The 26,981-nt window shown below is 41.0% G+C and overlaps 1 protein-coding gene across 1 annotated transcript in view; it reads right to left on the reverse strand.

Annotated features, from left to right (window-relative positions):
• Positions 1-2,345: 2,345 nt before the first annotated feature.
• Positions 2,346-26,981, reverse strand: part of ADAM17 (ADAM metallopeptidase domain 17) — a 115,948-nt gene continuing 91,312 nt past the window's right edge. The window contains exons 14-20 of the mRNA XM_089672028.1: positions 26,817-26,920; positions 24,144-24,278; positions 23,849-23,979; positions 19,067-19,145; positions 13,055-13,143; positions 11,315-11,371; positions 2,346-7,877 (exon numbers count right to left, since the gene is read on the reverse strand). Coding sequence (XP_089528154.1) covers positions 7,539-7,877; positions 11,315-11,371; positions 13,055-13,143; positions 19,067-19,145; positions 23,849-23,979; positions 24,144-24,278; positions 26,817-26,920 — 934 coding nt within the window. The 3' untranslated portion in view covers positions 2,346-7,538. The remainder of the gene's footprint in view (positions 7,878-11,314; positions 11,372-13,054; positions 13,144-19,066; positions 19,146-23,848; positions 23,980-24,143; positions 24,279-26,816; positions 26,921-26,981) is intronic.

The raw sequence follows: 26,981 nt of genomic DNA on the forward strand, positions 1-26,981 counted from the left end.
GTTATCTGTTTTCACTATTATGATCCCTTGAGGATCAGGCTTTGTATTTGGACAGTATATAGTTCAGAGCCTATGAGGTTTCAGTCACCTTGTGTATTTTGTCTTATTTCTCATAGTTCTTATGTATGTTTCATTCATATATCTTTCCTTTGTGATATTCACTTATGTTATTCAAAGAGTAAGCACTACATCATTTATTGTGTAATTTGCTTACAGATCATTAGGTATATGATTGGATGTTGGCAGCTTCATTAGTTTATTGATTTAGGGATCGAAGTAGGAGCGCAGCAAGTTTTCACTTACATTCATCTTCCAATTGTGCTCTTGCTCTGTCACACAGGAATGGTCCACTGTTTAATCTAGTCAGGAGCAAAAGATGTGCAGCTGACGCTACAGTATATACATGAAGACAAAGTGGTTGAAAAAGGCTGCATGAGATCAGCAGCACTGTGGTGTAAGAGGATGGAGGGGGGATGTATAATATACAGTGCAACTACTCTAACCAGTGCATCTCAACATAAACATGGCTATGGGTGATTGTCACCATTTAGCGCCGCAGAGCAAAATGGGGAAGACACATCAGGCCCCCAAATGTTTTGGGAAGATAGCATGGATCAGGCAGTGTTTTCTTACCTATGTGATTTTTTTTTTTTTCCCCCAAGCTGCCAGTGGATGAAAGTACCCCATAGACAGGCAGTCTAGACAAATCAGGAATGTCATTTCTTTTCTACAGGCCAATGCCAATTTAGGCAGAAACAATGAAGGGAGGGGCTCACTGGAGGAATTTTACAATGTACTTACACAGCAGGGAAAGTATAATATTTGTATGCCAATTAATCCCATCAGCAGTATTGGACCCAAGCATTGCTGATTGCGGTGTTGGACCACTAGCTCTTCAGAGGACGAGTGCTCTTATTTTATCAGGATAGGATACCAAAAAAACACAATGCGCCTGAAGTGAATGGGGAGGAACTCCTCTGTGCATCATTCTGTCCTCACTGTATAGTGTCAGATCAGCCGTGTAATGCTTGAGGTTGGTTGGAGTACCACTCCATCCTCTCTCCTGTTAGCAGTCCATCTATACATCAAGAAATGGCAGGATATTGAAGAGTTAAGTATTTCCCTGGAATACTGAACAATATTGATCCCAGTCTCGCCTCCAACAGAGCTCATGCTATGAAGAGTTAGTTGGATTTTCTCTGTAAGAAGCCAGGACTGTTCAGCTGGCAGGTGGTTAAACTAGTAAAGCCCACTCAACATTTAATATTCAGTTCTAAATATTGAAATAAGACAAATAAAACCTTAACATAACAGAATATGTGACTGATACAAGTCCACTTATAATATAATATGAGTTATATAGTCCACCATAAAATATCAATCACTGTGAGTATGATCCAATCTTCTGTTGTAGAGGTATGAATAGATTGCCTACTCACCAGAAGCACAATATTATTGCGCATATCTAGAACACATGCATCCTGGGGTCCCGGATGCAAACAGCCTGGTGCTAGGATCCTCTGGTGGTCCCTCAGTGGTATATGAGGATACAGGTCTGGTCACAAGGTGCTTAATCCTCAGGTCCGCAGCAGTGCCTGAAATACTGGTGCTGAGGTATGGAGGCTCAGTGCCAGGTATGGGGAATAAAGGTGCTTATAGTGTAGTATTATGAATAAATGTATTGTATCAAATAAGAACAATGACGTACATAAGCAACTAAAAAGGTTACAAGGGACTGCTGTGAGCAATCATAAGAAGCACCCAAACAAGCACTGACCAGTACAAATCAAGTGTGGGCCACCGGACCTCCTGACCCGGCGGCGTGACGTCAAGGCGTGCGAGGGCTCCTGAGGATTAAGCACTTTGTGACCAGACCTGTATCCTCATATACCACTGGGGGACCACCAGAGGATCCTAGCACCAGGCTGTTTCCATCTGGGACCCCAGGATGCATGTGATCTAGATATGCGCAATAATATTGTGCTTCTGGTGAGTAGGCAATCTATTCATACCTCTACAACAGAAGATTGGATCATACTCACAGTGATTGATATTTTATGGTGGACTATATAACTCATATTATGATATTATAAATGGACTTATATCAGTCACATATTCTGTTATGTTAAGGTTTTATTTGTCTTATTTTGATTTAGCGCTGCACTCCCTGTTTTATGATTTTAGTAGGAAGGTTTTGTGGTTCCTTTTAGTGCATTGGTCGCTTTTTAGAGTGCGCTCACTTACTTACATATACGGAGTTCTAAATATTGGTTCTCTTTAAGATCTGTACAATTCATTGGTGCTATAGAGTTCCTAGACCTGCCAGACATCACTACAGAAAGGAGTCTGTTTTGACAAATGCCATTTATTTCTGTAAAAAATACTGCAGTCGCACATTTTGCAAACTTAAGCACGCTTTTTTTTATACAATGAGGTTTACAAAGTCTGTATCCTTATCACATGTACAGAATTGCCAAAAAATACAAGAGAAATTACAGCCAGTATGTATAGCCACCATTTTTAGTTATTTGGCTAGAGCAGGGAGTAGGTTAAAACTCTTACCAGTTAATTTTTTGTGGTCTGTGCACCATTTGGGAAATTTCCCTTTGCTTCCTTTCACAGCGGAGCAAGAGGAAATCTTAAGATATTCCTGGAACAGGAAGATTTCTCCTTACCCCCTGTTCGAAGAACAACTCTAAAATTTAGAATTGCAGGTGCAGGGATGGGGATACAGAAAACAATAAACACAGAGGTCGAATATGTCTCTATTCTACCAAAATGTAAAAAAAAAAAACCAACGTTTTGTTTTAAGATATACTTTAATATAAACCTGAGATGACTATTTAAGGGCACCATTGCTAACCAGCTTCACAAATCTTTTTTCCATGGGCTTGCTATACTTATTTGTTGTCTTTTATTGGATGACACATGCTAGCTCCATATCAGTGTCTAAAAAGTATAGACAAAACAATCCAGACACCTTGCATTTTTTTTTAAGGAGTCAATAATGGCAGCCCCATATTTCAGTACAGGTTATGTTAAAGAAACACTCAGTGGCTCATTCAGAGCAAAGTGACATTGACTTTTAATAGCTCAACCCCCCCCAGCAATGTATACTCATATATCTGTGTTCCCTTGTTCTAATATGGGTATGGAAAAGCATATAACTTCCCCCAAGGGACAGTGTGTGGGCCTGAACACAAAATGTGGAGGGGCAGTGACATCATTCCTCTGGGAAAGCTCTAATACTGGAGCTTACACAGGGTGCATTCTTGCAGTAGACAGTGTTATATACAGTACATGGTGATGTGCATTTTTTTTTTTACCTATTTGCGACTAGACTGCTTTAACTCAACCCATGAAGTAACTCATGTTAACATACAACAGGTCACTAAAGTGTAAATGGGCCTCGTAGTAATCGACTGTCAATCCTATTTTATTACAGCAGACTCAATATCTGGGCACAGTGGGAAGTCTAAATGCTCCTTTTTTTGTAGTAACTTACACATTGCACTTAAAGAGCTACTAAACCCAGGACCCCGCATTCATTATATCTGGTCTCCCACAGTACACAAAACATGGAAGTGCAATTATTTTTGTAAATATAAACTGCTAAATACCTTTTCTCATCAGTATATAGCAATCTTGTGACTTCTATCAGTGTCCAGCAGAGCACATGTTAAAGCTTGTACAAAGAATTTTCATTCTACTGTAGGAGGATGCAGAACCCCTGAACTCTGTCTGGACAGTGCTGATCACATGCACTTTAACAAGGGGGAAAAAAAAACCCCTCTCTAGCAATACACACCAAACTAAGCATGTGCAGAGTGACTCCACACAATATATTTTATGAGGAGATAAGAGGGAGACAATGGAAGAAGGAGAGGATCAGAGAAGTCAGAATCAAACAGCCTTTTTACACAATGCAAGGGATTAACCCCTTAGGTTCCACAGTGAGTATAACAAGCATGCTTTACTGCATATACAGACTGATTTTACTGTTGTGGTTTTAGCAACAATTTAATATCTCTCTGCCCTGTACCACTTATGACAATTTCTGAGGGTGCAGATAGGTAAAGTATAATTTCAAGTATGTTGCTCACAATCTTCCATAAAACAGTGTTCACTAATAAATTTCTCACAAAGCAAGTCACAGACTCAACGCTAGTGACGGAAACTAAAAGTATGCAAGTACTGCAGCTGATGAGAAACCAGGTTATTTACAGCAGAACAATGCAGATGGCGAGTACACCCAAATAAGCCACCAATGGTACACAATATATGCAATATCAGGGCAGGTATTTGGCACTTACAAAAGCCACATTATTACATAACAATGTTACATGAGAGTAATTTAACCACTTCACAGAGTTCTAAAGCCTTTGGTCATTCTGTTTAATCTCCTTCCATGGTTGTGTCAAGCTGATCTAGTTTACAGGCAGAGGGCACCATATCTCATTAGCTCTCAGAATCCATATTTTCCAAGCATATGACAGATTTTCTGTGACCTATGTGTGCTATTCCCTAACTCATCCAGAAGGCCAACATTCAGGCATGGTCCCTAGATATACCCAGTCTCTAAACTTTCCAGACTTCAGTACATGACTGAACAAGAATTGTTCCTTTTAAGTAAAGTTATAGTACAGAAATAATAATACTAATTTATAATTGTAAACTTGAAAAGGGCATAAAATTAGGCAAGTAAACTACCTGGCCATTTTACAGATGGTGCAGGAGGGTAGAGGCACAACCTACACAACATAAAATATACTGATACCAAGAGTTTTAGACTAGCAGTGGAGTAAACAAGGCACCAGATATGGGGCTTCAGGTAAGTAGGTAGGGGCTTGTCCCAGCCCTTTCCTAGGAATACAGCACAGGAGAAAAACTGGAGAAATCGAGGCACCGAAACTGGGACTAGAGGTAAATATGGGCCCTCATGGCCCTTCCCTACTGATACAGCAAGGATGACACTACCAGTGGAGCAACTGTGACACCAGAACTGGGGCTTCAGGTAAGTAGGTAGGGGCCTGTCCCAACGCTTTCCTAGGAACATAGCACAGGTGAAACAAACTGGGACTAGAAGTAAGTATGGGACCTCATGGCCCTTCCCTACTGATACACCAAGGATGACACTTACCAGTGGAGGAACTGAGACACCAGAACTGGGGCTTCCTAGGAATATAGCACAGGTGAAACAAACTGGGACTAGAAGTATGGGACCTCATGGCTCTTCCCTACTGATATGGCAAAGGTAAAGCAGCCAGTGGAGCAATTGGAGGCAGCAGAATTGGAGCTTCAGAAAAGTAGGTAGGGGCCTGTCCCAGCCATTTCCTGTCTTTATCACTGTAAATAGCACAATTATCCTATTACAGAGCAGGCAGAACTACTGCAACTGTTCCTCTTAGCTGTATAGCTACATAAATACCATACAAAGGAACAGCAAACGCAGCATATAAAGGGACCCTTGTACATCAAAGTAAATGGGTGGTGTAGGTGCTCCATGTTACAACAGTACAGACCTGGGTAAAGGAAGGGGGCATTCATATACTTTGAACCATAATCACACACCAGTGCAACTTGGCATTACAGTTTTGGATAGGGCTCTGTAACTGCCCTATTGTGCTGCAGCAATATGACAGGCTGCAGAATGTAGGACTTTTATCCATGTTCAGCTGTGATGTATGTCTTTTGTCTGCAACTATTTAAGCCCAGCTCTGCAATTTGTGACTTATCTCATAGCACTTATTCCCACAAATAAATTTGTCAATAAAATATTCTTAGGGTAATGCAGGAAGCCGGACAAAACCCCAAAAATGAACAGGTGGCAAAGTTGCAGTCCACTACTACGCCAAAATAAGGTGTGGGTCACAGTACCAAAATATAACTAAAACAGAATAAAGGGAAAGAAGCCCTGAAAAAAGAAGGTAACTGTAGTGATCCAAATAGTTTGACTTCGTAACAAAGATTATTTGCAGAACCATAAAAAGATTAAACAATATATCAACTTGAAGAGAGGTTGATAATAGGACCTAATATCGAAGATCACAGCTCCATTGCAACACTGTATAAACCTATCTCACATAAATGTAAAACACCTGATATAATGCAGCCAAACAGTGATAGCGACGCAAAGGAAACACTTTTTGTATGCTCAGTTTTTGGGTAGAGGTTTATGATAATAGGACCTGATACAACTGAGGGTCAGACATCGCTCACTTTCAGTCCGGACTCTAGTTTTAATTGACAAAGTTGTCAAACTTTTAATGGTGATGGGTGAAGGTATATATTTTTGTACTGAAAACCTTTTTAATTTTGTTGATTTTTTTTTTTTTTCATGGTTCTGCAATAAAATGTTACCAAATCAAACTATTTGGATCACTACAGTTATCTTCTTTTTAGGGCTTCTTTCCCTTTATTCTATTTTACAAATAGTTGTCACTTCCAGCTTCAAAGAAAACAAATATTTTACTACCTGTTCTCTAGGCTATGATCAGGGGCCTGCAGGAGGGTCTGTGCAGCAGTGACACGTCATTTCCTCCTGTTGGGCTACTTTCCCAGGATTCCTGAGCGCTGTTTCCTGTCCTTGGTTGAGAACAATACAGAGGCGGCAAGGGGATCAGTCCCCTAGCAGCCAACACTCTGAAAAACCTAAAAAAGGTCCTTGAGACAGGAAAGGACATTGCAAGTACAAGGAAAATTTGACTTTGAAAGAGGATAATGCTGTCTGGATCAGGAATATGCTTTGGTGGAAGGCACAAAGGAAAAAAGGTGCAACATTGGCAATACACTGTTACATTTAGATTTTTGCCTAGAGTTGGGCTTTAGTCATTTAGGGGGGTTAAAGAGAGCTTAAACAGTGCATGATAGCCATATAGTGCAAGGGTAACTCAAATATGTTTTGTTTATTACAATCATAAAGTGAAGTACTCTGTTATTATTTCACAAAATTAGACGTGGTTGGTCCAAATCTATTTTTTATACTAACGGAAAGCTATTGTTATGCCTGATCAATATCTGACCAATGCCAATCAGATACCAGCAGTGGATGTCAACAATCCAATTCCAGAAGCCTGTATAGCCAAATCCAACAGTAATTCAGTCTCAAAAAGGTCAGAACATCTGATTCTCCTTACAAATGCCCAAGTTTAGTTATAAAAACAGCTATATACACAGAAATATGTGCCTCCTGTGACGCCAGAGAGGGCTGGTTAACTAGAACATGGAGGTCTTTTTTCCAAGAATAAAACCTTATAAATATAGACCTTTATATAATTGCCAACGATCCGAACATAAAATCTCCTACTCTTGGCTGTTTAAACATAAATAGAACTGTATAAACATCTTATATCAGCTTCCCTTTAAGTTAATAGTTAAAGCATACAAAACACTCAGTTTTCAAAACATTAAATATATACAATATCAGGAATCAGTGCAGTTTTATGGACTAGATTGTCATAAGTTGTGGCTCCTGGTAATACAGATTGTCTACAATTAGTTGTGAAATGATTGTCAATGTTTCAGGGTGTTCTGCCATATCAGCACGCTGTCTCCTTGCTGTCCACACGTCCCTGTCGCTGCAGTTTAAAAGATGAAGCCTTTTCACTCCTGGTGACCGGATGGTCAGTGAGGTCTTCAAAGGACTTTGCAGGAGAGCCGCTGGTCGGAAAGGGATCATCATCAAACTGGTCATCAAGATGAGAGTCTGTGCTGGGGTCCTCCTGGATAGTATCCATTCTTTGATGGTCACCTTTGGCAGAGGTTGGCACAGCCGGTGTTTGCTGTAGGGACTGGAATCGGCCAGTGGCCTGGGCAGAAGGGAAAGGCTTAACAATACGAACAGGAGCAGAATCCAGACTGCTGAGCATTTCCACATTCTGTCAGGAAAAAACAAACAATGTGTCAGCAACCATGGTGGAGATTCATATTCAGAAACTGTATGAGGTGCACTGCTTGAGGATTTGTGGTTTCACGTATTATACAGGTTCTCCATATAGAACCACCACAGTATTGTCTCCAGTGTCTCTTACCTCCTATCTGGGAAGGGAATTCAGTTGTTTCCCTGCAGCTCCTTTTAGCATTGCCATCGGTGAAATGGCTTCCCTACTGACTGACAACAGCAGGGAAAGGCTGTGCTACTTGATTTTAGTGTATAACATGATTTACTAGCTGCATAGAGTCTATCAGCCCAAAGTACTACACTTCAGATTTTGGCAAATGCTGGAGACAAAGTACTAGTGGCTTTTTCCATTCCTCCAGAACAAGGGTCCTCAAACTACAGCCCGCCAAAGACATTTATGCAGCCAGCCGGAGAAAAAAAAAATGATATATAAAATCAACGCTGGCTGGTAAATAGCTAGGCTGCTCAAAAGCGGCAGCCTGGAAGCCCCAGATTTAACCTGCTGCAGCCAGAGGATCAACAGGAGAGGAGAGCACACTAGGTACAGAGCATTGCGGTGTCCAGTGCGTTACGGTGTACAATGTATCGGTTTACAGTGCGTTGCGGTACCCAGTGTATCGGTGTACAGTGCGTTGCGGTGTCCAGTGTATCGGTGTACAGTGCGTTGCGGTGTCCAGTGTATCGGTGTACAGTGCGTTGCGGTGTCCAGTGTATCGGTGTACAGTGCGTTGCGGTGTCCAGTGTATCGGATACAGTGCGTTGCGGTGTACAGTTTATCGTGTACAGTGCGTTGCGGTGTACAGTGTATCGTGTACAGTGCGTTGCGGTGTACAGTGTATCGGTGCACAGTGCGTTGCGGTGTACAGTGAGTTATGGTGTCCAGAGTATCAGTGTACTGTGCATTGCGGTGTCCAGTGCATTACAGAGTACAGCGCATTGTGGTGTCTAGTGCGTTACAGAGTACAGTGCATTGTGGTGTCCAGTGTGTTACAGAATACAGTGCATGGTGGTGTCCAGTGCGTTAGTGTACAGTGCATTGTGGTGTCCAGTGCGTTAGTGTACAGTGCATTGTGGTGTCCAGTGCGTTAGTGTACAGTGCATTGTGGTGTCCAGTGCGTTAGTGTACAGTGCATTGTGGTGTCCAGTGCGTTAGTGTACAGTGCATTGTGGTGTCCAGTGCGTTTGTGTACAGTGCATTGTGGTGTCCAGTGCGTTAGTGTACAGTGCATTGTGGTGTCCAGTGTGTTACAGAGTACAGTGCATTGCAGTGTCCAGTACAATGCAGTGTCCAGTGCCATGCAGTGTCCAGTGCATTTTGGTGTCCAGTGCATTTTGGTGTCCAGTGTGTTACAAAATACAGTGCATTGTGGTGTCCAGTGTGTTACAGAGTCCAGTGCATTGTGGTGTCCAGTGTGTTACAGAGTACAGTGCATTGCAGTGTCCAGTACAATGCAATGTCCAGTGCCATGCAGTGTCCAGTGCATTGTGGTGTCCAGTGTGTTACAGAATACAGTGCATTGTAGTGTCCAGTGCGTTAGTGTACAGTGCATTGTGGTGTCCAGTGTGTTACAGAGTACAGTGCATTGCAGTGTCCAGTGCATTTTGGTGTCCAGTGTGTTACAAAATACAGTGCATTGTGGTGTCCAGTGCGTTAGTGTCCAGTGCATTGTGGTGTCCAGTGTGTTGTCCAGTGTGTCACACTATACACTAACACACTGGACACCACAATGCACTGTACACCAACACACTGGACACCACAATGCACTGTACACCAACACACTGGACACCACAATGCACTGTACTCTGTAGTGCAAAAAAACAATACAATATTTAAAATACAAACAAGATATGTGCTGTGTGCATAGGAATTTGTTCATATTTTTTTCAAACTATAGTCCAGACCCCCAATAGTATGAAGGTCCGTGAACTGGCCCCCTGTTTAAATAGTTTGAGGACCCCTGCTCCAGAAGCTTCATGGGTGAGATCTCGGTTCTACAGACGGTCTGGTTTTTTTAAAGGGACCCAAGTCTGCCTCTGTTAGATTTATTATTTATTCCACATTATTCAATAATGCAACAAGAAAAAGTGGAAACACATTTAGGACTCCAGAGATGGGAAAACAGATTAAAAAATCAAATGGGTGACTCAGCACACAAATCCACTTGCGACTGAAAGATCGTATTTGTGAAAGAATGACTATATTTAGATTACAAAATGTTAATGAACTTGTTCAATAGAGTTTAAAGCATAAAATAGAACTAAAGTCTGCAAAACGTACTTCAACGGTCCAAAGTCCCTTGCCGGCAGGGGACCAGTCGCATGAATTAAGGGACCCAGCCGGAGACCGGAGTAAGGTAAGCAATGCTCCTTGTCCTTGCTGTCCAGGACTAAATGAGCACATAACCCTTCCAGTGTGTGGGAAGAGGTGTGGGCCCATTGCAGGGGGTACAATTTGTCTTGTTTCAGGAGTTCAGCTTCAAAGTGGTATTGAATCCAAAAGAAAACATTATATTGCAGCTTACCAATTCTTAGATGTGATGGCTGCATTAGTTTTCTTGTTTAGGGTTTCTTCCCTTTATTTTCACCTGGTGATCTGGACAGTAAGTCTGTCAAAACAACAAGCTCTCTTCCAGATGTAGCAGTTAGAGGGTAGAGACAAACCATTTACCATTGATAGGGGTGCTTACAATGATCAGCTTTTATTTATGTAAAACCTTTATTCCAAAAAGGACAAGAAGAAAAATCTTTTGCTATAACTGGCTATAAAGTGTGAATTAGAGTTTGGCTTCAATTTGTTAGTGTATCTAAATCTTTTAGTTCATCTAACACTTCCTCCCCAGACTGACAATGCTGCTGTCCAAATGTGCCCCTTCATCCAGAGTGGGAGCACTCTAATACAGGAGGTGTGTTAATGGCCAGATCACCAGGGGAAAAAGACTAAAAAAATAGAAAACAAATGCACTCCACCACATCTAATGATTGGAAAGCTGCAATAGATTACAATGTTGGTTTTGTGTTTATTACCACTTTAATAGCATCAAGGATAAATATGAAGATTTAGGACATGATGTGAGGAGGGGTGATATTTTCCAACACACTTTAGCGGAAAAAAAAAAAAATCAACAAATGTAATTAAAAAAAAAAACGAACAATTTCTGTTCCAGCATGGATGCTGTACAATGTTTTTTGTTTTTTTGTTTTTTTTTTAATGTAGCTCTGTTTGGGGAAAGTGGTTATTTGATGTATGGTATGGTATATGGGATGGTTCTTTGCCATTACAGAGAGAGCATAGGAACCCTTTGCCTAGTAAAACAAACAAACAAAAAAAAAAAATCCCATACGCATAGTCTATGCACACAGTAATTTTACTAGGATCCCGAATCTTTTACCACATTGGCAGGCATGAATACTTACACTTGGCAAGAATAAGGATTTGGCATTTTCCTCATACTGCTTGTCCAGTTTCTTATCCTGGTAAAATATGGGAAAAATAATCACTTATATTGATCATTTACTAGGTTGCAAATACACTGTTATAATAACAAACATAGAGGCGAGTCAGATTGCTTATGAAAAAACTGTTTGGAACAGAGTCCTTTATCCAGTGTGCCTGAAAACAGGGTGAAAGAATTGTCTTTCGGAGTGGACTTCCTTGACTGTTACTATTGATTCCCTATGTCTCTGATCGGGATATCTGCACATCGGATAAACATGCTAGTTCAAGAAGATCACACATTAGGGTGGGGTCTTACATTTGTCTAAACATTTCTCTGGTGTATCTAAACCCAAAAACAAATATGTAATATACTGCAGATTACCATTCCTTAGATGGAGTGGCTGTACTAGTTTTCTAAACAACTGGTATTTTTGTACTTGCAGAAAATTCTCTTGTTCAGAAAAAGAAAGCTAATGCAGCCACTACATCTAAGGACTGGTATGCTGCAATATATTACATTTTTGTCTGTTTTTTTTTTTTACTTTAACCCCTTCGTGTCCACCCCAGCATCTTTAAAAAGCTCTGAACACCCGTGGACACAAAGGATAGACAGTCATGTGACCACTGTGACTGGCTGTCACAGTGGTCACATGATTAAGAGCCAGTTCTACCAACCACTAATTGTTAGGCTGGCCTTACATGTATAGATTTTCGAACGAGAATATTCGTTAGAAAAGTCGTAGGACAAATGTTCGAAAATTGTCTTTTGCTTTTAGCATTTGACTTTAAAATGAATGTAATTTTTGAGCAATAACCACATACAATGGTCGAGAATTAGTTTGATTGAGACAAGTTTTCCTTCCTGCCCCTTCAATCTATCCTGTGACTGATCGAAAACAAACATCGATTTGACCCCACTAACGATTAGAAAATCAAACGAATATTCTTGAAACAAAAATTCTCAAATTAAAATCTATACATGTATGGCCAGCTTTAGTCTGGATCGAGAGCTGTCCTTGACAGTTTGGTCTCCATGCTGTGAGTGTACAGTGATTGAACCCTCAGCACAGAAACACTTGCCACTCAGTGATATATATGTGCGGTGTATGGGTGTTAAAGCCCATTTTTGTTTGCCAGCCTACATATGTGTTACACATAGACGGCAAGAGGTTAAATCTGTTAGATCTTCCAAATGCCTTTTCCGGTCAGTAGCTAGCTTTAGTGTGTTGTAAGGAAAAACATTTAGGTGTGGGGGGCCCCTCAGAATTGAGTGACCTTTATCAAAGGCTCCCAGTGCTTGGCCATTCCTTAAGTCAATAAACACCTCAATGAATTCAATGAACCAAATCATTACCCACATATAAGCCAAATGGCACTCCAGCTGCTGCAAGAATAAGACAACTATAGGAAAATAAAACTAATCAAGGAGGTATAATAGCTGCTTCTCTGTGTCTGCATTTTGTTTTTAGACAGAACATTCTACATTAGATTTCTGGCCTAGTAAAACCGCCAAAATACAAAACCTGAAAGTTAGTACAGCTGCTAGGAACTGTCTTTTAAAGTTTAGTGTACAAAATTCTGACCTCTACATTAAAATGAAGAAATAGCAAAGGGATGTAAACTAAGGGTGTGTTCAATTATTGGGGATTTTTGTTCTAACTGCTCTCCATTCATATTGCTTAGTGCCAAAATGTTCAAAATGAAACACATGTACTCACCACACAGTGGACCAGTATACTGAGAGGGATCCAGAAAAGCAAAGAGAACACGATGACAGACCCCACAATGTTATCAGCCAGGAACTTACCTAAAAACACACAAACCTCTAGCCAATCAGAAAGTAGAATAACATCTAGATAAAAGGATTCATTCATACAGCGCTGAGCAAACTTTTTGGCGCTATATAAATACTGTATAATAAATTAATATCATAATTCAAAGCCTAATTACAAAAAAGGATACTTTACAGTTATTGGTGTATGCGGTCTTTTTCTGTTTTTGTTTTTTTACTTCAAGAGATGCTGCAGCAAGTCCTCCTACAGGGTTTTCAGTGTGCTCCAGCTGCTGCATCCTCCATAACGTAAAATAATCCAGCAGCAGTCACACTTACTGCTACAGGTAGGTAAACTAGGAAATCAGGTTCACCCAACACAGAAATCATGGAGGGACCAACTCATATTTTAAAGTTGTACTTCAAGCAAATATTACCAAAAATAGGTATTTTGTACTGACTGTAAAATCAATTTCTTGGAGTTCATTGACTTGCACAGAAGTCTGTAACCTTTAGGGTTATACTGCAACCTACATGAAGACTGGACACTGGAGAAAAAAAAAACAAACAAAAAACAAAACTGTAGGCCTCCTACTACCAGCATGCCTCAGTTTTGTAGCAAAAGCAGTGCTAAGAGCATGACCATTCACATGGGACTGGTGTCCTTGATGGACTCCAAGTAAAGGATATTATGGTAAGTACTTTCATTCTCACCCATCAAAGGACACAAGGTCTTAATCCTTTAGGATATCGAAAAGCAACCCAACTGAGAGTTTGCACAGCAAACAAGCTAACAGTGCAATCAGGAACTGACTATGGCCTGCAGCTCAAATAGCTGTCAGAACAACCATGTGCACGAATATAGCATCAGTGTGGCCAAAACATCCATCTGTTAAAACTCCAAGAACATGGGAAAAGGCCTTGCAAATCTGGAAAACAACTACTTGATACCAAAAATCCCAAGAAGTACTTACAGATCTAGTAGAGTGTGCCTTGACAGGAAAGGGTGGAGCCTGATCCTTGAGACAAAAGCTTGAATGCAGGGTCTGTCTGAGCCACCTAGAGATGATGGAATGGGAGCACCCATACAGGGGACCTTCCAGAATGACAAAGGGAATCAGTGTTTCTTAAATCAGTGGCTGAGAGACTCTCACAGGCCAAACCATATCCTCACAATGAAGGGAAATTTATTTTTGGTGAAATCGAGCCGGACAGAGGGACTGAACAATAAGGTTTTAGTTGAGGTGAATAGCAGAACATACCCAAGGCGAGAGGGGGAGTCCTGGGCCTCAACACCACCTTTACCTTATGCAAAACCAGAATGATTTAGTCACAGGATAAAGCCACCAGTTCAGACTCTTACCTCACACTCATGAGAACTACAGGCAATATCACCTTGTGGGCAAGACTAGAAAGTGGAAAGTCTCTGAAGTGCAGAGAGAACCACATTAAAATCCCAAGGAATTACAGAAATGAACAGGGGGAAGTTACACAGGAGCTGAACACTGGTCCAAAGAAAGCTTCAAGAAGGAGAGAGTTTATCACACAGAGAAACTCCTAGGGTGGAAGCAACAAGAGTTACACCAAGATAAGTATGCCTTCTGGACAGAAGATCCTAACTATCTGTCAGAATGCATCGAGCGTCCACCAAAAGTCTTACTCAGTCCGGTCAGCGCACCACATTCCCTGGGCCAGTCCAGGACAATAAGGTTTGTCAAAATTCCCTATATCTTGATTCTGAGAAGCAGACAACGAAGATGTTTTGGGGAAGAAATGCCATAGATCAGGGTGTACTGATCCCCCTAAGCATCTTCCACTTCCTGTTACCTGGTAACAACTTGTCTAGTTTGTTGTTGAACCTGAAAGCCAGGAGATCAAACTCCAGCATCCCCCACCTACAACACAAGTCCTGGAAGACCTTCAAGTGTAGGGACCAGGATCCAGGTGCTTCTGGTTGTTGAAGTCTGTGATCCCTACACCTTGGATGTACACAGTGGACAAGGCTGGAACACAACGTTCTGCCATGGACAGGACCTGATTAAACTCTCTTGCAGCAGTGAGACTTCTGGTTCCTTAATGATGGTTTACATATGCCATTGCTGTGGCTTTGTCTGTATCTGGATCAAATGGCTTTTCAGCAAGATGGCCCACCGCTGCAGAGACAGTCAAACCCTCTGCTGCTCCAGGACATTGATTGGGAGACAAGATTTAGAAGACAAAAAAGTCCTTTGCACTGACCAGGTGCCTAGAACTCCTCCATCGTGAAGATTCTTCAAAAAACGGGAAAGAAGGACTTCCATTCCTGGAGCCACCAGGCTAGGGACAACCTTGTCCAAATGAATGCCCCTTGATGACAGAATGTTGTGTTATAGAGGTCTGGAGTGAAAATGGCAAATAGATCTGCCTCAAAGGAGGTTACCATCAGACCCAAGACTCATGCAGATGTGGAGAATTGGATGACTCCTGAACTGGAGAGCTCGAAATTGAGATCAGAGAGTCTGAAATTTCTCTTGTGGAAGAAAAATTCTGGCTTGAGCTGTATCCAGAGCTAGATTCAGACACTCTAAACCATGAATAAATTTTAGCGTCTGATGGTTCAGGATCCACCCGGACCACTGTAACATCTGAACAGTCTGATCCACATTGTCTGACAAAGCCTTTGGTGACTGGTCCCTCAACAGGATTTCCACCAACAATGGGGATACCATGAAAGTGCAACTGGGCCAATACTGGGGCCATCACATTGTTAAACAAACTAGGTACAGATGAGTGGCCTTAGGACAGGGCCATGGAATGGAGATGTGGGGGCCCCACATCAAAATTTATAAAGATTTCATACATTGGAAAATGGTACTGTTGCATCTTTTGGTTTGGTGCTCCTGCATTTCTGTCAAATAACTGAAACAATTATACAGGCAAAGTGGTGCATTATCTGACAGAAATACAGAGGTGCTGATATTTTTGGCCATGACTGTATATTTTTATGCTCTGAGTGTCATACCAGGCACCTTTTGGAGGAGAACCTTGCTGAACAGCCATACCAGAGTCAGTGAGCTTGCTGAATGACTTTGTTATCCTCATTTCTCTGATCAAATAACTGTCTCAGTACCTCTTAAAAAAAAAAAAAAAACATCTCTCAAAAGTGTTGAGATCCAAGATGGGGCCACAAGCCTCCTGGGAATGATGAGATTGGGAGTAAAATACTTGAAACCATTTTGACACAGCAACCAGAACAATGACATCTAGGCCTAGAAGCTCTGAAAGGGCTTAATGGAGATCTGCTAATCTATGTGGTGACATAGAAATATAAGGAGGAGAGAAACACAGGAGGGCGCAGAGAGCAAAACTTCACCCCTGGGTACCATCTCCTAAACCCATGTGTTGGAGATGGAAGTGTGTCAAAGTGTCCACAGAGATTAAAGAGGAGTTACAGGTGTAAAGGAAATTTGTAAATTCTGTATAAAATTGTATTCTATTTTGCTTTGCCTATGTATTGCACACTGCACTCATTGAGCACTCGACACTAATAATGTTTTCATTACAGGTTTGCCTTCTTTCAAATCCTGATTAGAAATTAGCCTGCCTACGTAACACCCTTTATCATGTTAATATTATAATTGTACTTTTATGGTAACACCTAAATAATCATGTATAAAAGACTTTCAATGTTGCCAAATAAACAGAACAATTATTTGGAAAGATGCTGAGTGTATCTTTTTGTGCCTGTTCCCTACTGCAGTAGTTATTAATTTGAAACCATCAATATGAGGATAGGCATTGCTTATTGATAAAATTTCCAAAACACAGGTATGGATATTTTATACATAGTTAGATTGGTCCAGCTTGGACCAATGTAACAATGTGTAAATAAAAACCTGACCAATGCCCTTGGAAGCTGGAAGACACTGAAGTAGACACCTCTACTCCAGTGATATCCACTTGGTTCCAGGTCCTGTGCCAAGCCGCTTGCCTGCTGCATTCTGAACACAGGAAATCAGCAGCTCAGCATGGGTGCTGTTCAGAGAATGTAAACAGTTCTCTGACCGGACAAGGTGGGCAGGCGAAGCAGTGATGCCACTGGTCGTAGCAGCGTGATCCTGGGCTGGCCTACTTTTTTTCCCATTTGCCACTGCTCTATCCTCCAGTAGGCAACAATATATCCCTGAAAGTTAAGACTTCCTTTCTTAATACATGAGATAGCAATACTATTTAAGTTAGTTACATGTTAAATATCTATTTTAACATAAAAATTGTTTAGTAACAAATACAGTTGGTAAAATAAGTTTTGAACATATCACCATTTTTCTCAGTAAATATATTTCTAAAGGTGCTATTGACATGAAATTTTCACAAGTCAGTAGCAACCCATGCAATCCATACATACAAAGAAACCAAACCAAATAAGTTCATAAATTAAGTTATGTGTAATAAAATGGAATGACACAAGGAAAAAGTATTGAACACATGAAGAAAGGGATGTGCAAAAAAAGGCATGGAAAGCCAAGACACCAACTGAAATCTATCAATAAATAGAAAGCAATGCTGCCCCTTGTCAGTGCAAATATCAGCTAGTTTAATCTCAACTGATGGCCTATAAAAAGGTGTCACACAAGAAACATCTCTTAAAAGGTAAAAGCAAAGAGCTCTCTCAAGACCTTCCTAACCTTATTGTTGCAAAACATATGGATGGCATTGGTTACAGAAGGATTTCTAAACTTCTGAATGTTCCAGTGAGCACTATTGGGGCCATAATCTGGAAGTGGAAAGAACATAATTTCACAATAAACCGGCCACAACCAGGTGCTCCTCACATGATTTCTGAGAAGTGAAAAGAATTATCAAAAGAATTTTCCAAGAGCCAAGGACCACTTGTGGATAACTTCAGAAAGACCTGGAATTAGCAGGCACAATTGTTTCAAAGAAAACAATAAATAATGCACGCAACCGCCATGGGCTGTATGCTCACCACGCAAGACTCCATTGCTAAAGAAAAAGCATGTTGAAGCGTTTAAAGTTTGCTGCACAACATTTAGACACGCCTATGAAATACTGGGAGAATATAGTCTGTCAGATGATACCAAAATTGAACTCTTTGGATGCCATAATAAACACCATGTTTGGAGGTCAAATGGCACTGCACATAACCCCAAAAACACCATACCAACGGTGAAGTTTGGAGGTGGGAACCTCAGGGTGTGGGGCTGTTTTTCAGCATATGGTACTGGCAAACTTCATATCATTGAAGGAAGGATGAATGGAAAAATGTACCAAGACATTCTTGATACAAATCTGCTGCCATCTACCAGGCTGATGAAGATGAAACGATGGTGGACATTTCAGCAACTGGTTTCAAAGAAAGAAAATATAGCTGTTAGAATGGCCCAGCCAATCACCTGACTTGAATCCAATAGACAATATATGGAAAGGAATAAAGATTAGAGTTCATAGAAGAGGCCTATGGAACCTTCAAGATATGAAGACTGTTTGTGTGGAAGAATGGGCCAAAACAACACCTGAGCAATGCATGCAACTAGTTTCTCCATACAGGAGGCGTCTTAAAGTTGTCATCACCAACAAAGGATTTTGTACGAAGTATTACATAAAATTTCAATTAGCGTGTTCAATACTTTTTCCATGTGTCTTTCCATTTTATTACACAAAACTTAATTTCTGAACTTATTTGTTTTGGTTTCTTTGTATGTATGGATTGCATGGGTTGTTACTGACATGCGGTGAAAATTCCATGTCAATAGCACATTTAGAAAAATATTTACTGAGAAAAATGGTGATATGTTCAATACTTATTTTACCCGTTGTATATGACCTCTGATGTTCAGAAGGTCTCTCCTATGGCAAAGCTATGTAACGCATACTGCTGTTTGATCAATATAAGACAAGTGTACATACATGTTCTGATATTTCCCAGGTTTGCTTTTTCATAAAAAGTATAAGGACTTACCCAACATGTTGATACTAAGCTTGTCAATAAAATCCCAGATCCTCTCTATCACATCTTGGACCTGTTTCTCACACTTTCCCTGTATGAAAGAAGCACAGAAAAGAGATATTAGTACAGGACTGGTTGCTTATAGTTATGGATGAAGGTGTACAGGCTGCCTACACAGAATACAAGCAGCCACACTGCATGCTACTGCATTACTAGAAGTATAGTACTTAACACATCTAATAATCACATGCCATCTCATGACTCAGAGGTCTTTAGGTAGTAAGAGCAGGCCTTAAAATGAGCAGGCTCAAACAACAGTCAGATATAGTTTGGGATAGAAATGACTACAAGTAATAAAGTTAAGCAGCCCATGGGCCACGACTGGCCTACGGGCTGTTGGGTTTAAATTCCACAGCCTGTGACGACCAATGCAGGAGGGGATGGAGGGTTAACTCTCATTGCAGCTGATTATCAATGTAAGTGGGGGTTAAATTTACCTGCCCTAACCTTCAATGCAGAAGGGGATGGGACCACCAAAGTTAATAAAGATTGTATCCACCGACACCAATGCTGGGGCTATTTCTGAATTCACGGTCATCAATGCTGGGGGTTATTATTACATCTACTGAAAGCAATGCTAGGGTTTATTATTGCGTTTACTGACACCAACGTTGGGTCTATTACTGCATCCACTGACACCAGTGTAGGGGGCTATTATTACCTTCACTGATATCAATGCTGGGGACGATTATCGCATTCACTGACACCAGTGCTGGGGGTTATTACTGTGTACACTGATACCAATACTTTATTTCATCTGTTGCAGTTGATTATTAATAATAATTAAGCATCCACTGGCACCAATGCTGGGAGTTATTATTGCATCCACTGGCACCAATGCTGGGAGTTATTATTGCATCCACTGACACCAATACTGGGGGTTAATATTACATTCACTGACACCAATGCAGGGGGGTTATTTTTGCATCCACTGACACCAATGCTGAAGGATATTATTGCATCCACTGATACCAATGCTGAAGGATATTATTGCATCCACTGATACCAATGTTATGGATTATTGTACTACAACTTCTTCTGTGTGCATTTTGATATGGTGCAAAAAAAAAATGCAGCAGGACCAAAACTTTTGGGCATTGAGGTGCGAAAAGGCTTTGCTATTGTGCAGCCCTATGGAAGTGTCGAGAGCTACTTGATACCCTCTATGACTTTCCAGATGGCCACCTTGCTTTAGAGTTTCTTGATCAGTTGATTAGAAATTGTATGGTGTCCTCATATGAGCTTCTAGTTTGCATTCACAGTTATACTGCTCTACTTAAATAAGAAAAGATATGAGCATATAAATGTTTGAAAAATACTTATGTAGGGGGTCTCTAGGTGTCTAAGTAAAACGGTCATTAAATTGTATGTATGTTTTTGTTATTTTTTTTTTTTCGGTCTGTGTAACACTGGCAAGCTTTCTACTTCATTCAAGAAGAGAAAGGAAGTTAGAGGTAATCTCCCAAAGTGAGGGGAATTTCCATCTTTTACAGTTGTACCTGGAACAGGTCTTCCCATTGGAAGGTTTCCCCTAACTTCTTGTTCTGATTAATACTGGGATGCAGGAGGCTATAGCCCAAGCTTGGAATAGGAGTGTTCCCAGGGCACGGCATGTAAGAAAACATGATTATTATTTTTATACAGGATTTATATAGCGCCAACAGTTTGCTCAGAACTTTACAGTATAAAGGGAGACAAAACAGCAATGATACAGTGCAATACAAGAAGGTTAGGAGAACCCTGCTCATGATGTCAAACATATACCTGCTTTTTATTATTACTAGCACTTTAACTTGTTGCCGACCGCAGATAGCCGAATGACGGCTTCACTGCGGCCGGCCAGTTCTGAGTGGACGTCATATGACGTCCCCCCAGAACGCGCTCTCCTGCGCGCCCCAGGGGGCGCGCACCCGGCGATCTCCGTGATCGCGGTGTCCTACGGACACAGCTGATCACGTGATGTGGTAAAAGGCCAATCACAGCGGCTTTTTACCACCTGATCAGCGGTGTCCAATGACACGCTGATCAGAGGGAAATGCAAGTGCCGGTTCTCGGCTGCACTTTCCTCACGCTGTCAGATCGTGAGGAAAGTACTGCCGAGAACTAGCAGTTGTCAGAGCGGGGATCGGCACCGATCATCAGGGCACTGATGATCAGTGCCCTGATGATCGGTGCCCAGCAGTGCCACCCGCAAGTTCCGCCCACCTGTGCCCAGCAGTGCGCCCACTAGCTCCGCCCACCTGTGCCCAGCAGATCACCCACCTGTGCCCAGCAGATCACCCACCTGTGCCCAGCAGTGCACCCACCTGTGCCCAGCAGTGCACCCACCTGTGCCCAGCAGTGCCACCTACCTGTGCCCAGCAGTGCCACCCACCTGTGCCCGCCCACCCACCTGTGCCCACCAGTGCCACCCACCTGTGCCCACCCACCAGTGCTGCCCACCAGTGCCACCCACCAGTGCAGCCCAGCAGTGCTGCCAGTCAGTGCCACCAGTCAGTGCCCAGCGGTGATGCCAGTCAGTGCCGTCTATCAGTACCCATCATCAGTGTCACCTATCAGTGCCGCCTATCAGTGCTGCATATTAGTGCCGCCTATCCGTGACACCTCATTAGTGCTGTCTATCAGTGCCGCCTATCCGTGCCACCTCATTAGTACTGCCTATCAGTGCCCATCAGTGCTGCCTATCAGTGCCCATCAGTGCTGCCTCATCAACGCACATCAGTGAAGGAGAAAAATTACCTGTTTGAAAAATTTTATAATAGAAACAAAAGAAACTTTTTTTTTTTTTTCAAATTTTTGGCAATTTTTTATTTATAGCGCAAAAAGTAAAGCGCCCAGTGGCGATTAAATACCACCAAAAGAAAGCTCTATTTGTGAGAAAAAAATGATCAAAATTTCATATGGGTACAATGTTGCATGACTGCGCAATTGTCAATCAAAGTGCGGCAGCGCTGAAAGCTGAAAATTGGCCTGGTAAATAAGGGGGTATAAGTGCCTGGTAGGCAAGTGGTTAAAAGACAGTAATGTAAATAAAAGTTGTGAGCCTGCTTCCAGGTCCAGGGCATGCATGAGCGCGCCCGCTGTTGACCCATGCTGCGGCTGGACACCGGCCAATAATATATGGCTGAGACCTGCTGATCGGGTGTGTTTGTTTTTTGGGTTTTTTTTTACAAACACAGGGCTCTATGCACAGAGCAATGATCTGGCTGTTTCTTCTCCCTGCTAAGCAGCAAGAAAAATAACAAAATCAGTGTCATTAGTACAGTAACAATGTATTAGCATCACTACTGAGGTCAATGTCAGTGTACCTCCCAGCCAGCGTCAGCTAGTGTCAGACTGCCCACCACACTATCACAGTCCCACTATAAGTTACAGATCTTTACCAGTTCAGTATCACAGCTTCATAAATTCCAGTATTTATACCATGTTTGTAGATGCTATAACTATCACACAAACCAATATACACCTATTGGGATTTTTTTTTTTTTTAACCAAAAGACATGTAGCAGAATACATTTTGGCTTAAATGTATGCAGAAATTATATTTTATGATTTTTTTTTTATTATTGAAAAAGTTTTATAGCAGAAAATCTTGTTTTTATTTTTTACATTTTCTGTCTTTTTTTATTTATTTACTAAAATATAAAAACAGTGGTGATCAAATACCACCTAAAGAAAGCTCTATTTGTTTGGAAAAAATGATAAAAAATTTCATTTGGGTACAGTGTTACATGACCAAGCGATTTCTAGTTAAAATAGCGCAGTCCTGACTAGCAAAAAATGCCCTGGCCATGAAGGGTGTAAAACTTTCTGGAGGTCAAGTGGTTAAAAATATCACCCTGTCTGGGAGGAGACAAAGGCTAACAGATTCCTAGTCAAGTATCTGTGATGCTGCCCTAGAGCACAGTATAGACCAGAAGTGATTCAAAGCAATTCTCTGCATTTTGAAATATACATAAACTGCATGGTACTTTAAGAAACTATCCATGCCAGAGAGCCCTGTTCCCATGAAAGCATCTAAGGAGCTTGCATTTGTAAAATGTGGTACATTCTGCAGTTATGGATATGTTATATTATGGACACATGCAGTTTCTATTTTCACTGAATGGGGAAATTATAAATCACAATGCTTTGGAAAATTCATGACAACATGAACTAAAGTATATTTAAACCCCAAAACCAAAAGTTTAATATTTGGACCTTTTGGTCTGTTAAATATACCATTGAAAGTGTTATGTTATCTCTGTGAATTTGAAAAGAATACATGTTGATCTTGCCAGTCCACATAAGCACTCTGTTTTGTAAAACAGGAGAGAACAGAGAACAAGACTCCATGGCCCGGTCTTATTTCTGCTGTGCAGTGAATCAATGTCATCTTGCTGTGTGTTACTAGCAGAATCATCAGTGAAAAAGAGCTTGGAAACAAACAAAAAACGAAAGCAGTGCCCACATCTGCGGACTAGTATGCTACTATAACTTTTTTTTTTCAGGATTTAGATATGTTTTAAATTGTATACATTGTGTCTTCAATCTAGTGTGAATTAATTCTTATACAAAAGTTGGTGTCCTGAAAGGGGGTGACAACACAAGCAGTGGGTCTGAATGCATTCACTGTCACTCCCCAATCATAAGGCCTATATAGATATTACTGGAAGCCGTCTTTTTATTTGTGTAGGCAGTGGAAGAGTTGGCAGTTATAATTCTCACAAAGATGGGAATTAGAATGCAGCTTACATTGCCGTCACAGAAGCCCACAGTGCATGGCTTTCCTTTACGCAGGTAAAGGTACTGCTTCTTATCGCTCACATACGGACTGCAGACTCCATTGTGGTCCCGGCAGCACACTTTACAGGAATGTTCAGTTTCTGAAAACGTAAATCTGATTACTTACAAACAACCACAACATAAAAAAAGAAAAAAAAGCTATTCATAAATAGTAATATTCCAGGATGCCTTTCATGAAAGAACAGGAAAACCTAGCCAGGATGTAAAATGTAATTTCCTCAGCATTGCCCCATCACTTTCTTACCATTGCAGGCACATGACTTGAGGTTCTTTTCGATCTCGCAGAAAGGCCGGCACTCTCCACCAATACATTTGCCAGAATCCACACACTCTGTGTCATCAGCTGCACTGCCAGGTGCGGGGCACTCACTGCTGTTACCTAAAAAGTAAAGAGTGGGCTGAGATGCACCATTGAAAAGAAACCTGTACAGTTTACATTTTATTATACAAACTTAAAATATTAACATATTGCCGATAATTCATTTTATCAATGGATGCCATGTGAAAATCACTGGTTCTGTTTAGGGTTTATACATGGGTAATGTGGGAGATAAATACTGAAATATATAAAGCGCTTTTTATTTTAGGTGTACAGTTTTGTACTAGGAATTCAGATATTCTGCCACTATCCTATAATCATGTATGTAAATAGCTTTGTCAAAGTTTCAGAAAACTACTTTAAAGATTAACAGTAGCTTCAATCGAGTTCTGAAAGGGACACTACTTTATATTAGAAAAAAAGTGGCAATTAGCTCTCATTGGCAACTATGCACACAAGGCTAGATTTGCCCAATTCAGAAAAAATATTAGGATTTTTGGTTTACATGTAAAATCCTTTTCTTGGAGCATATCACAGGACATTGTCATATTCAAAACTACTTGGGCGATGCCAAAATACGCCTCCCAGCTCAGCTAAGCATCAGTTTTGTAGAAAGCAATAAATGAACATTAACAAGAGGGAGGGATCCCTCAGTCCCATGATGTAGGGAAGTTTACGAGTAAACCAAACATCATACTTTCTTAATTTGTACATCAAAGGATGCAGGGCGTCTTCATATTCATGACTATTTGGCATGCCCCAAAGCACTAGACAAAGTTTGGGTAACACAGCAGTAAACAAACAACCCAAGATCCCCAAACAGAACAGGTGAAAAAAAAAAAACAAAACAAAAACAAAGCTGCCTGAAAGACCCTTTGCCCAAAAATTGCATCTGCAGTGGTTTGAACATTCACCTGATAAAACAGAAGATTGATGTTTAACCACCCAGGAAGCACCAAACACTCCTGGTGGAATGGGCTTTGACCATGAAAGGTGGAGCCTTACCCTGGAGACCATAGGTCTGAGAAATGAGATGATGAATCCACCAAGAAACAGTGGATCAAGAGGCAGCCTGACCCTTGCAAGAACCTTCAGGTAGAACAAACAAGGAATCAGACTGTTGAAATAAAGCTGTAGACTTCAGATAAAGAGTAAAGCATTATCTCCTCAGGATAGGACAAAGATGGTAACACATTGTCTTGATTAAGGTGAAACCACCTTAAGTCAAAAAAAAAAAAAAAGAGGAGAAAAGAAGAAAGCAGGAAAGGCTCCTTGCAGGAGAGCGCAGCCAGCTCCAACAGGGATAAGGTGAGCAACTTACTCCTATTATATGAATGAGAACCTGCCAGGACAGAAGCATGGAGGCGGTTGATGCTGACATGTTTTTGATGGTGCAAGCTTCCGGGCTGTCAGCCTCATTTTTGCTCTACTATTTACTGAGGCACAAGTTCAGAGCAAGTATATAAGTTTGGCATTTCTTCTCTAAATTTAGTGAGGCAAGGATGAGAATGACACCCTTGGAGCTTGTGCCTTTAAAGCCAGCATTGGCAGCACAAAGCAAAAATGACCACATAGTGAACTGCAGTCTTTTCACATAGTTTCTATGGGATTTAGGTCTGGGCTCTGACTAGGTCATGCAAGAACATTCACCTTTTTCTCCTTCAACCACTATCGGTCACCATAAAATTTTAATGAACTTGAGCAGTTCTGCAAAAAAGAGTGGGCAAATACTGCACAGCTAGTATAGACATATCCCAACAAACTAAAGGCTGTAAATAAAGCAAACAGTGGTTCAACAAAATACTGACACAAGGGGGTGATCCCTTTTCCAACTCAGTAATTCTGTTTTTAATTTTTTTCTGACATGTTGGTGTTATATTCTGTTACTTGGATGTTATAAGCTGCACTGAGTAAATACAGCTGGATAAAACAACTGTGTGTGTGTCTTCATTTCAGGCTGCAAAGCAACAAAATGTGATTATTTTAAAGGGGGGGGGGGGGTAATTTTTTTCTACACCCAATGTATATGGTACTCATGGTCATGAGAGGACAGTCATTTCCAGCTGGATCACCTGAGGATATATCTCATGTCTATGGAGACCTGCAGACACCCACCAGCTGACTGTCTTCTATACAAACAATCAATCATGTTAGAAGTTTGGGTTGATGGATATTTTCTTCTCTGAAAGAATCATGCAAAAGCATTAATACATAACTATTTGGAGGGGCGAGAGACTATTCAAAAGTTGGATTGTGCCCACAGCTCTAATTTCTATAGCCAGCTTATAAAAAAAAAAACACAGCATCATATGTCCTCTATAGGCAGGAAACCAGGTATGTAATCATATAGGACAGGGATCCTTTGTAAAATCATCACTCAGATCTCTCTGGTCTGCAGAGAGCAGTAACTGTTGCATTATACCAATTGTTCTCACAGGAATAAAATAGAGATCACTGAGCAGTATGTACATTATATAATAAAAATGATATTGCTGTGTGCGTGAAACATTTTGCCATCTGGCAGTACAATGCCCCTAATGCTACTGGACCCCATGGCTGTGACCTTCTCCACTGTAGCTACATTATGTTGCCATTTACCTGTGCAGTAGGACTCTCCTTTACAAGTGGCATTAATGGCTTCCTGGCATTTCTTCTGAGCCGTTTCAAACTGGCAATTTTTACAGCATGGACTGTTGCGATCACTGAAATATGTAAAATTTATATTTATTCAAAAACAAATAAAAAGACACAGGAGTTCAGTTT

Source organism: Staurois parvus, unplaced genomic scaffold (assembly GCF_062004578.1).
Source record: "Staurois parvus isolate SC_StPar_1 unplaced genomic scaffold, SC_StPar_1.0 ptg000118l, whole genome shotgun sequence".
Classification (NCBI taxonomy): domain Eukaryota; kingdom Metazoa; phylum Chordata; class Amphibia; order Anura; family Ranidae; genus Staurois; species Staurois parvus.